Here is a 12517-nt window from a genome sequence, read left to right on the forward strand (position 1 = left end):
GTGTGCCTCTAGTGGAAAACCCACATGGGACCCAATTTTCAGCCCTCAGTGGCCCCAACATGGAACCCAAACAGGGATGTTTGCTGGGTAACAATATCCTAACAGCAACTGACTGCTGTTTGGCTACAGCTGCTTCTGTCATCTAAAAGTAAACTACTTACTGACACATCCAGCATGTACAGAGCTGCTTTAGCATGTTTCTTAACAGTAGCTGCTTAGTCTTCCACCATGTTCATTTGCTGATTGCTACAGGCCAGAAAACCACAACAACCAGCTGGATGATGCAAAAGATGCTCTACTTCATAGAGATGTTAGTTCACTGCAGAGTTAAGTGGAAATTTAAACTGTGTTCATCGCTATGACTGAGTCCTTTTGCTACACAACTGGTCCATGTGAGCCATTATTAATATACCAATCTTCATTATAGCTGCTTTAAGAAAAAGGTTAAAAAAAAAGATGTGTATGGTATCTGTTTATTAAACTGTACATTTTCTCTCTTAGATAGCGCTGTTGGAACAATCTTTTTTTTTTAGAGGAGAGTTTAGAATACAACAAATCATTTAAATAAAGTAGAATTTGTATGTGTGCCTGTCCATCTGTTGTATGTATCGCACAGAATAGATAAATGTACATTTTATTGCCAGTCCTGTGTGTGTGTGTGTGTGTGTGTGTGTTACCTCACAAGAGCAGTCATGTGTGTGTTCTCGTACAATGTCAAGGTCTGACTCTGACGTGGCTTTTACAACTGAAGCTCATGGGAAATACAGCTCTGACTCTGATCATAGAAGACCTTGAGTTGGTCTTAGCTTACGCACAAACACACACACTTTCCCTGTGAGACCTGCCCACACACACACACGCAAACCACACACACTTACACTTTGTGCAGCTTAGAAATGAAAGAAAAAAAAAAAAAGTTGAGCAGGAGTGTAATTTAATCCATCATAGTTAATTCTGGGATGCGATTTTTTATAGCACAAACATCAATTGTCAGTGCGACAGAGGAAATATATCCTCATGAGTCACGCTTTAATGAGATGTGTGCCGGCGAGAAAGAAGAGAGACGAAGGTAAAGATGGGAAAATGTGTGTGTGTGTGCGAGAGACAGAGAGAAACACCAAAACAAAGACAGATGAGAAGAGGTGGCTTTTCAAGGGAAACACCAAGAGGCCTGTTTGTGGTTAATTAGGCCTGGTATTAATGAAAAGGAGAAAGATTAATTTGTGAGAGGTGAAAAGGAAATCTTTGGGAAGGCGGGCTGAGAGAGAGAGAGAGCGCCAAGAGAACGCCGAGTTCAAAGAGAGAATGATGGAGAGGGGGACAACGTGCGCTCTGGTCGACGTCGTGGCATCTCTTGTATCTATTACAAGGTGTAAAGATAGAATATTTATGACCTGTCTCTTGTAATTTGTTTCCTCTGGCTGTACATGTGCGTGTGTGTCAGACACCCTGCTGTCAGCTCCGCTCAATGTGACCATCAGAGAGCTCGAGGTCAACTCCGCCGTGGTGACATGGGAGATCTTGGAGGGAGACCCCGTCATTGGATTTGCCATCACCCAACAGGTACCTATGTGTGTGTGTGTTGTGTGCTTATGTGTGGAGGGAAAAAAAGTCAGAAATTGGAGTTCATGTTTCGTCTGTCATCCGAGAGGCTTCCTCAGCTCCCACTGGCTCGTGGGGAGTCTTCGGTGTTTATTCTCATCCACAAATCACACGACTCAGGGCCCATTAACAATCCATGGTTTATATACCTCGAGGTGTTAATAGCTACAGAACTGTCTTGTGCAAACTGCATTACAAGTAGCTGACAAGTGGTGTTGGAGACCTCTCTAAACATAGATTGCTTCCCTCATTCTTCTCTCAAACCATCTGTCTCCTATCTTTTAGATTCAAGGAGCTGGTTCTCCTGTGTTTGCCATGCACTTGTGGAGTTTTTGTTTAGTCCCCCCTATATATAGGTCAGTGCACTCCTCACTTCATTGGACTGCACATACAGTGTTGCTCAGTTTGTGTTTGGATGAGGTGCTGCTGAGTCTGAAGAGCATGTTGTGTTTCTGAGCCACACGAGCATCATATGGGACGACAGTGTTGTTTTCCCTGTTCCTCGTTTCTTCTCTGTTTGATGTCTTTATTTCCGTATCTCTTTGCTGACCTAATGAAGGCCCAGTTGGGACAGGTGTTGCTCTGTGTGTGTCGGCTGTGTGATTTCCGGTAAGAGCTGAGGAAGAGTCTTGGATGAGAGGTGAAACGTCTTCAAGACTAGAAAAGACAAACACTTAGGATTGCCATGACCTGGATGACTAAGACGTAAAGTCAGTCTCAACTTTGAGCACATTAACGAACAGACATGTTTTCCAAAGTGACTCTGAAAATATTATTTTTGATGGACTAAATGACGTCCATGAATCCGCTTAGAAATCACAGAATGGCTTTAGAGCTCGCCTGAGAATTGTCGAGTTTTTAACTTTTCTTTAGCGTCAAACTAATCCGGGGATAATTGTCTGTACAACGGCGGGTACATTGCAAACAGGAACACCTAATAGGTAAATCGGCGTGCTTTTAATGGTGCTTAAAAAATGCAATGTCAGACTTTGAATCCACTGATTTTCCTAAAATAAACGAAAAGGCTCAAGGCTGCAAGTTCAATTCGTACAGCAGTTAGAGGTACACTTTCAGATGTACGTTTTGTCTACATGACGCTTTTAAGGTTTAATAAATTCCCCCTCTTTAATTGCCTGGTAAATATAAATGCCCCCAAGGAACCTGACTCTTAATCTAACAGGAAACCAACTGACCTGAGCAAGCAGCCTTAGCTGGATAATAATGTACATTTCTAGCAGAGTATACATGGCCAGAGAAGCACTCTCTTTCTTAAAGCTTAATTACATTGTAGAAAAAACTCCCAGGAGGCTTTTTTTTTTGCAGCTTTTTCCCCAACTGTAAACCAAGAGAGACGTGTACGCATTTGCACCATATCAGCCCTAACCAGGAAAATTGGACTTTGCCACCAGGAAGCTGCATTCGATAAAGCATGCATCTGGGGAATTCTTACTAAAAAGGAAAAAGAAAGCATTGCTATGAGGGAGCAGAATAAAGCTAAACCTGGGGTTTCAGTTGAAATGATATTGTTGTTGTTCATGGCAGTATTATCTTGAAATGTCAACGTTTTTGGGGCAAGAGGGTTTTTTTTTTTTGTATGTTGGGGGAAAATCTACAATTTCAAAATCAACTTTTCACATCTATAATGCTGATTTTTCTTATTTTTGCTTTTCTGTTTGGTGTGTGGCTGCAGAAGAAGGATGTACGAATGTTGAGGTTCATCCAGGAGGTGAACACCACCACACGCTCCTGTGCACTTTGGGATCTGGACGAGGACACCGAGTACATCGTCCACGTCCAGAGCATTAGCATGGGAGGAAGCAGCCCCCCCAGTCAGCCCGTGCTATTCAGAACGCCTAAAGAGTCAGAGAAGATGGCGTCCAAGAGTCCTGGTGAGAGACAATCACAAGAATTTGTTTATTTTAATTATTAACACAAATCTGAATACAAACAGTTCTTGTTTCACCAACTTGAAGGGACACTGGAGCACATTCAGCACCGGCACTTCTGTCTTACATACAGTCGAGCTCATGAATGCAAACTACTGTGATCAGGGTTTCTCTTGGTTCCATGTGCACATTTATGTGTGCAAAACCCCTTTAGGTCATGAATACATCATGTTTCAGTGAAAAGCCATACACCTTGGGTATGAGCTTTTATTTATGCTGCACATGCTGCAAACACACATGTATAAGTAGATAATTAAAATTCAATGCATACAAGAACATACAGATGTAAGTAAACCCATACAGAAAGTGAGGCAATCATGCATTTATAAAGGGATGCTCAGAGGACGTTAAATAAACATTCATGTATTTCCCTTGCTGACACACACGAATCTACATGTACAAATTCACACGTACATCTATGCATGTAGGTACAGGTACATACAGATTTTAGCATCTTCTTAGTGCAGACAGTAACCCAGCAGAGAGGGATAATGTTGTGTTTATGCTTCCCCAGGACAAAGAAAATGGTTATTTGACAGTTTAATACAAATAAAACACACAAAATTGCCATCTTTGTGAGAAACCCTCCCACCTCCCATGCCATTTATATTGTTCTCACTCTCAAACGCAGAGCCTCGCTGTTATCTGGAGCGACTTGCAGTACTTCCAATTTTATCATGTCCGACCCAGTTACAGTGCCAAAAGCAGCTGCTTCAGAGGGACACAGCAAATGCTAAACGTTCATCAGCAGCAAGGTGATAAGAAAGGAAACAGGAGACATTAGGGAGCGATGCATTCCCCTGGAAACGTCACCGTGTGGGAGCTTGAGGGCCCTGTGAGGGGGAAATGTGTTCAAGAGTGATATATGTGCGTTGTACAATTGCTTAAGTCATTTAGTTTTATTCTGCAGTAACAATTCAGAGAATTTTCACAAGTCTGGCAAAAGGCATCTTTTTGATAATGGGCAAATCTTTTACCTGGAATTTGTAAAACAATTTTTTTTCAACAGCTGTGTCCTGATTTCTGACAGGTAGACAAAAACAGACGCATCACTTATAATCTACAATGACTCATCACACTTACAGAAATGAGAAGCTTTACAGAGAGATGTCATCCTCTGCAGCTAGCTGGCTAATTTAGTTATTGATTGCTGCATGAGTTGGTAAATAGAGTTACACATGTAAATAAAGGATTTTTAGCAGTATTGTGATGAAGACTAACCAAAGTGTTTGGCAGATTCTACCTTTGTTAGGGAGTGTGGCCAAGATTGCTACTGTGTAAAACAAAATTCAATGAATTCTAATGTAACCTGAACTCTGTTTCCCAATATGAGAAATGCTGCACTGTTGTTGTGCTGGTGAAGGTTTTTTGCCCCATATCAGATAGGGACAGCTGAAGAGAGACAGGAATATATATATATATATTATTGAAGAAAACTGTCTTTCTCCGCGTGTTTGTTTCTAAAGATGAGATCGGATTCAGTTCGGTCTCAATCAATCAATTTAATTACACATTGAATATTGCACTACAGAGCTCTGGGTCAAACTCTCCCTGGCATCAGACAGAGCAGGACCACTCCTGTTGCCTCTGACCCTTCTTTTTTACTACTAAGTCACGTGATGCCTGTTCAGGTCGTAAAACAACTGATTGGGGCCCATCTTCATCACACTGAATGGTTGCATCCTTATACGGACTTCTTTTCCTCCGTCTGTTGCTTGTCCTGTGAAACCATAAAAGAAACAGACCCAAGCAACTTCTTCAAAAGAAGACATTTCATGACTACATGCATATATGTAACTTATTTTCTATTTTAAACCTTAAGGACTATACTTCACACATGATATAATATATTTATACACAACAATATACACACACACATATATATATATGTACACTACACAAAAATGGTGTACTGTTTAATACTACCAGAGAAGGTTCAGTTCAGTGTTTGCAGACAGAAAGCATTGTGGGGGTCTAGCTAGTAAAAGTTGATAAAGTCTTCTGTGATTCTTGAAAACCTCCAGCCAGTGCACGTGTTATAATACATTTTAGTGTAGCATTTATGCCAGACATGTCAGTGACTTTAGCCGTTGTTACAGTGCAAAACAAATAATCTGATCCTTGCTGTGGTAGTTTATGATTTGAAATAAATGCTTTAAGGACTTAAAATCAGTCTTGCTATGCATGTTTGCCTTGTTAAAGTTGACATGATTGGACATTTGTTGTTTTGAGACTGAGAGGGCAGTTGCTAATTGATAGATTAATGGAGTGATTCATAATCAGTTCATGAAACTCTGGTGTCTACTGTGCACAGCAGACATCACCTTAGTAACAGTAAGTCAGAAACTGGTCAGAAAACAACCCCCCTTTACAAATTCCATATCATCAACAGAGAAGAACTGAAGTACCGACACACTGTTATATGAATGTTTGATTGTTAGAAATGGTGCCGTGATGATGGAGATTTAGCACCAAAAATTTGAGCTAACTTGTGGCTAATGTTTCCAAGCATGTAAAGAAAATAAAGGTGTTAAGTCTTGATAGCGAGCCAAGCTTTTGTTTTTGTTGCTGTACTTTGCAGGTTATGTGACGTCGGTGTTTAGTGGAACAATTTATCTTGATGTTGAGGGGCTCTGACTTTGTTGGAAGTTCCCTGTGTGCAAATTGTGCGTGTTGGTGGAAGCATTCATTAGGTGTCCTGATTAAATCTCACAGCCCTTATTGCTCTCCTCCCCCTCTAAGCAGGTATTAATCAGCCTGACATGATTTGGTATTTGTAGGCACGATGCAACGCAACAAAACACGCAGCCTGTCTGTGTTTCTGTCAGTCTTTTTATTGTTCTTTCTGGATGTAGCTCAAATGCAAACACAGTAAAAAAAAAAAAATATTGCAGGAGTTGTGAACGCACTGACGTTTTTGTAATGTGATCAAATCTTTAGTTGAGGTGTAATGTTTTTATGTTGGTTATTACATGAAACAGGGAGCTGAAAAGCGCAATTTTTTTCCATCAGTCTTTTACAGCAGTAAAATATTACAAAGCCTCCTCACTGTCGGAAACGTTCCAACCTTTAATTTATCTCTGACAGTCTGCTGAGCGTTGTGTTGCTCTGCAGCAGCAGGCAGTTGCACTCATTCGCATACAGTGTGGAAGATTCCCAGTGAAACCACAGCTTGTGGTTCCTCTCAGTACAGCTGCAGTGGAGTTTTTACCTTAATGAGACCGTACGCACCGGTTCTGCAATCAGTCCCAATTATGACCACATACGATTACATTTATAGAGAGGATTAATATAATAGTAGCAGTATAAAATTAGTAAAAGGCATTTTTGGAATTTAGTTTAGAATAATGTTTAAAAAATAACAATTGTAATATCATTTATTGGGGTCAGATATGAAACAAGGTTAGATAAAGATCTAATCATTTGTTTAAAACCTTATTAAAGCTACTCTCCAGTTGCTTTGTTGCATGAATCCTGCTCAGTTTGCTTCCTTTCTGTGTTGCTCCTGCACACAAAAGTCCAATGTCACAGAACTGAAAGCAAAGTGCTATATTTGACAAACAAGTACCATGGCTGTAAAATAAGTAAAATTCCTGCAATATGCACTCACTGGCACTTCATTAGGTACATCTATTGAACTGCTTGTTCAAGAAAATATCTGATCAGAAAGTCATGTAAGTCAAGAGGATGGAGAATGGAGATTCAAGAGAGATCACTGAAGTGACTTTGCATGTGACGTGGTTGTTCACGTCACACAGGCTGGTTAAAGGACGAACAAACTGCTTGTGATTTTTACACATTCATACGTTTCAGTGGGTGAAAATGCCTTCAGAGTAAGTATGGTCAGACTGTTTTGAGCTGATAGAAAGGCAAATAACCGCTCACTACAAACTTACTTATGCAGAAAACCATTTCTGAACACACGACATGTCGAGCCCTGAAGTAGTTGTTACAGCAGCAGAGGAAACTGTGGGCTTACTGGGTTTAACAAAATCACACAAAAACATTTCCCAGGTCTGATGAGTCCTAATTTCAGCTGGATGGTAGAGTCAGAATTTGGCATAAACAACATGAACGTGGAATATTGGAATAGTGGTGGTGGTGCAATGGTCTGGTGGAGAGTTTTGTGGCCTTTAGGACCCCTTAGTACCAACTAAATGTCCTGTCTAGGTTTTGTGACTGATTATATCCATCCCTTAATGAGCACATTGTACCGTTTTCCACTGCTTACCTTCAGCAGGACAACCTGCCAGGTTAGTTTTTGAACATCACAGTAAGTTTTCTGTACTCAGTCAAACAGAACACCTTTGAGATGATGCAGAAGGTGTTGCCCATGAATCTGCAACAACTTTCATGTCTTATCATGTCAGCATAGAGCAAAACCTCAGAGGAATGTTACCAGCACCTTCTTAAATCAATGTGATCAAGAATTAAGGCTGTTCTGAAGACAAAACTGGGTCAGATACGGTTATGAAAGAAGTGAAGCAGCGTGTTTGTGTAAGGCAGGGGTGTCCAATCCTGCATGTTTTAGATGTTTGTCTCTTCCAACACACCTGATTCAAATGATCAGCTCATCATCAAGCTCTGCAGAAGCCTGATAACGATCCTGATCATTAGAATCAGGTGTGTTGGAAGAGGGAAACATCTAAAACATGCAGGATTGTGGCCCTCGAGGACCAGGATTGGACACCCCTGGTGTAAGGGCTTTAATCAGAACATCAGTCGAGATGCACATCTCTAACGCTTGATGCTTTCGATATCCACACTTGCCAAGGCGATGTCCTCAAGTCCACAACGGTGACTTCACATCCACAAAGCAGTCTGTAGACGTCATCTCACAACTTCACATCTACAGTACCAAGAGGTCTACCTTCACCATATAACGCATAATAGAGAATTACCAACTTATTAGACTCAAACCTCTCTCCTCTATCTTGCCTGAGGCCTCAGTTTTAGCTCAGAGGGATCACCATGGCAACAGGAGACTTGAGCGCAATCAGGGAAGCATCGAGAACATCTTCAGCATTTCATCCAGACAAACAAAACCATGTCCTAAAGAGCCCAGACTCGTCCCCTCAAAGAGATCAAAGTGCCCTGATCTTGTTTCAAAGTAAAACCTTCAGCTTGTAGAGCTAGTGGCAAACCTGCATGACCGGTGGTGAGATCTATCATAAAGTTTTGGCATTCATTAGTCTTCAGTCATTTGATAGGCAAGTCAGAAAATTCCCATCAAGCAGCCCGTCATCATAAATGTGTCAGTTGTCCATAAAAAACATTGATTTGCGAGCCTGCTTAATGTATTAGTATTCTGCTCACTTCTAAATGTAATGACGAAATTAGATGCAACACCATGTCATATTATCAGGAAAGTGTTGTACTGCTCTGTAGTCGTATTTTACCTCATTCTGCAGTGAAGTTTGGATTTCTGTGGGAACTGAACAGTAGTGTTATGTTAAAGACCGATGCTGTGTGGTCAGCACGTCCTACGAGGATATATATATCACCTCAAGATGCAGACAAAGCAGTGACAACGATATCTCTCTTTTTTTTTCAGTTTTTTCGGCCCTTTAGATAAAATGCTGAGCCAGGGGGGGAAACTGCTGGATGCAGTTTGTCCAAAGAGGGGCGGGGAGGGTGTTGTGGGAGGTAGCGCAAGTCCTGTTGGCAACAGAGAGGTTGTAGTCCAGAATGTGTTCAAACCTTTAACCCTGTGATTGGTGTTATGCTGCGGCTGCCAGAGTGCTATCAGCAAGAGAAACACAGTGAGTGATTGGGTAGGGATCCAGCTCTGTCTGTCTCTGCGGACCTCTGCTCTCACTTAGCTTTAATTACACTGACCAGAGAGGAGAATTTACACCAGTCGGCCCTCTCTTTTCTCCTGTCACCCTGTTTGATTCTTTTATCTTTCCCCGCAGAGCTTCGGAGTGATGGCAATTTCACAGTTGCTCTCTGGGACAATGAATCGCAGTGTCCTCAGCGGCATTTTGTTGACTCTGTATGTGTGTGTGTGTGTGTGTGTTCTCTCTCCAGACGAGGTGATGATGGAGGAGGTTGGTCAGGCTGCCCAGCTGAGGGCCGGAGAACTCATCATCATTGTAGTGGTGCTCATCATGTGGGCAGGTAATATTCCTCCTCAGCAACGCACATTTATCACTACAGACCCTTATAAGAATCCACAGTCTTTGGGGCAAATAAGCTCTGCGACGGAGTTCCTATTAAAAGACAAACACACTGGCAGTGGTGTTGGTCCTCTCTGCGATGCCCCTGCAGGGCTTTCAGGATGATGTAAAGATGGCCAGTGTGCATTTTTGGGCGATCGCAACCCATCAAGATCCGCCTCTCAATTCTGTGCACTTAGTAGCAAACCGCAGCAAATGAAAATGAACTGTATCGGGAGCAAGCGGCTCTTAAAGTATTTGTTAAAATGGATAAAAATGTGCCTGTTGTTTTTTAAATTCATCAAGCTTTGCAAAAATTTTGAACATTATTATCCCCAAACTGATATTTGTCTGACAGCCAGGCAAAAACACTGATTGCACATGAGATGCATAAATTAAGTCAAAGCATTCCTGATCCAAGCAGAGGTTGTTGTAGTGAGTGGTTTGATTTTTAATTTTTAGTTTGTGGGAACATGAAATCATTTCCACACTCAGGAATACAGCTATTAGAAATGCAACACATTCAATTATGACAGCTGTTGTTTTGTATGTTTTTGTATAGTTAGGGCATCACGCTTTAAACATTTCAAAAGAGTCACACACTCCAAAATGCTTTAAAAAAAACAAAAAAGAACCTTTTTTTTTTTTTTTTGCTTGAACTTAGGCTTTGCTCAGACTGTAGGCAAATACGATATTTAGAATATTGTTAGTTGCAGATGACCGGATCGGATTTGTGCATCCAGGCTATCTGCATGGGTTTTTGTGTTAATGATGCAGACATCTGTGGTCACTCTGGTAGATTCCTTCCAGCTTTGCCTGTACAGATGCATGGGCCAAAAGCGCAAACAGGCAATTTAGTTTTGGTGCCTATCCTTGTTGCATTTTCATTGTGTGTCATGTTTGGAATCTGATTTGGGTGCCCAGATTGTCTGCAAGGTGATTTGGATTGAATTTGCCAAAAGAAAAAAAAATCTAATTTCATGTCTTTTTTTTTTTTGCTGTCCAGACTCTTTACAATCAATCTGGATGCATCAGGACATGCTAAAAACCTAACAGCTGTTGACCAAAATATAAAACTACAAAACTTATGGTGGCTGGGTGTCACCAAAGTTTTAGAGATTACATCATCTTGATCCAGATTTAAATGGTGAGATATGTCACAGGGAAAACTTTGAACTACTTGTGGCAGCAGAAGGACGATATGATTCATTCTCTGGGGACCATGAATGTCCTGCATGCTTATCTGTCCAAAGTTTTTAAAACAGCCGAGTCTAAAAGTCATTATAAACCAACCTTATGTATATATTCTTCACCCAGTTACCTTCCAGAAGTCTGTTGGGTTTGCATTGCATCATATAAGTGCCTGGTTTCCTCCCATAAACTCCAAAATCAACTGACAGCTTTTAGTTTTACTTTTTTTTTTTTTTACCAGTTGCAGAAACTCTGACTCACACACTATAATGAGAGCGCACAGTATTCATATCACCAAAAGTCGTCACGTTTTTCTTTCTGGTCAGATCATTTAGACAGAAGCTCAGCAGCAAAAGCACAAACTTACTTTTACATCAAAGTTTGTGCAGATGGAAACATTCTGTTAACTGCTTTGTCTTCAAACAAAACAAAAAAAAAATCCACATTTAGCATAAACAGAGCGTGGTGGACAATTGCAAGGTCTCCCTTTCATCATCACATACTTGTGGACCCGTCTGTACAGAAGAGTATGACTGCTTGTTATTTAAGTCTCCTAGTCATTAACTTTATGATGCTGTTTTCCCTTTGTGCACCGCAGCACTGTTTTACAACACACTGCTATAAATATTCCCCCCCTATCCAACCTCACCAAGTGTAATGAGATACAAATAAGGCCCAAATACTGTATACGGTACATACAGTGCACTAACAGCAAGAGGCCTCGATCTCCCTCGCCAATTACCCATGAGAGGATGAGAGGCTGAGGGAGAAACAGGGGGGAGATTCAAAGAGAGCTGGAGAGAGAGAGAGCAGTGAGGGAAAAGAGTGAAAAACTGAGCCGATCGTGTCTCGAGAAGAGGCAAAAAAAGGAGGGCAGGATGGTGGAGAGAAAAAAAAAAAAAACTGAGCGTGAAGGAGGCGAATTGTGTTTTTCAGCTTTTTAATTGGGCCTGTGGGGTATGCTGGGGGATATCGCAGTGAGATATCCCATCTTGCCCTTTGGTAGCGCGGTGATCAGATGAGCAGAGGCTGACACAAGCAGAACAGAACAGCCCAGGCTGAAGCCCGTTGTCGAGCCCAGATTCAAACCTCCGTGCGCTCCGCCACCGTCATGAATTATTCCCTTTCTCCGCGCTCGTTCTCTATCTGCCTTCACATCTGTTACTCCTCTGCCATGTGTTTAATCTCTGTGACTGAAGGCAGGCGCCACATGGATATCTCACCATCAGGTCGCTATCTCCATCTGCTCATTTCACACCGTCCATGTCTCCGTTTCTCTCGGTTTAATTTTATCGGCTGTATTGACACATCAGGAGTACGTATCATCATCGTGACCAGCTGTTAAAAAAAAACGTGGGTGGATCAATATTTCAAGGTGTTTAAGCCTAGAAAGAGCAGAGGGGCGGAGGGTGGAAATCAATTTAAATAAATATTTAAACGTGTGAATAACAATGAAACATTACAGAATGGTTGCTTTAATTGCTTCTGTTTGGCTCAACTCTGGTCAGGCCAAGTCCAGTCATAGTTATTTATAGCAGCAGACATTAAGGCAAAGTACTTTCTGATAAAGAAATAGGATTGTTGCAACTTTAGGTAACAAGATTTTACAATAATATTTCT

At 41.3% G+C, this 12517-nt stretch overlaps 1 protein-coding gene across 1 annotated transcript in view; it reads left to right on the plus strand.

Moving 5' to 3' along the window:
- Nucleotides 1-1440: 1440 nt before the first annotated feature.
- Nucleotides 1441-12517, plus strand: part of fndc5b (fibronectin type III domain containing 5b) — a gene marked incomplete at its 5' end in the record, with an annotated part of 13709 nt that continues 2632 nt past the window's right edge. The window contains 3 exons of the mRNA XM_008300485.1: nucleotides 1441-1563; nucleotides 3293-3491; nucleotides 9579-9668. Coding sequence (XP_008298707.1) covers nucleotides 1441-1563; nucleotides 3293-3491; nucleotides 9579-9668 — 412 coding nt within the window. The remainder of the gene's footprint in view (nucleotides 1564-3292; nucleotides 3492-9578; nucleotides 9669-12517) is intronic.

This window comes from Stegastes partitus, unplaced genomic scaffold, assembly GCF_000690725.1.
Source record: "Stegastes partitus isolate 25-593 unplaced genomic scaffold, Stegastes_partitus-1.0.2 Scaffold1548, whole genome shotgun sequence".
Taxonomy (NCBI): Eukaryota; Metazoa; Chordata; class Actinopteri; family Pomacentridae; genus Stegastes; species Stegastes partitus.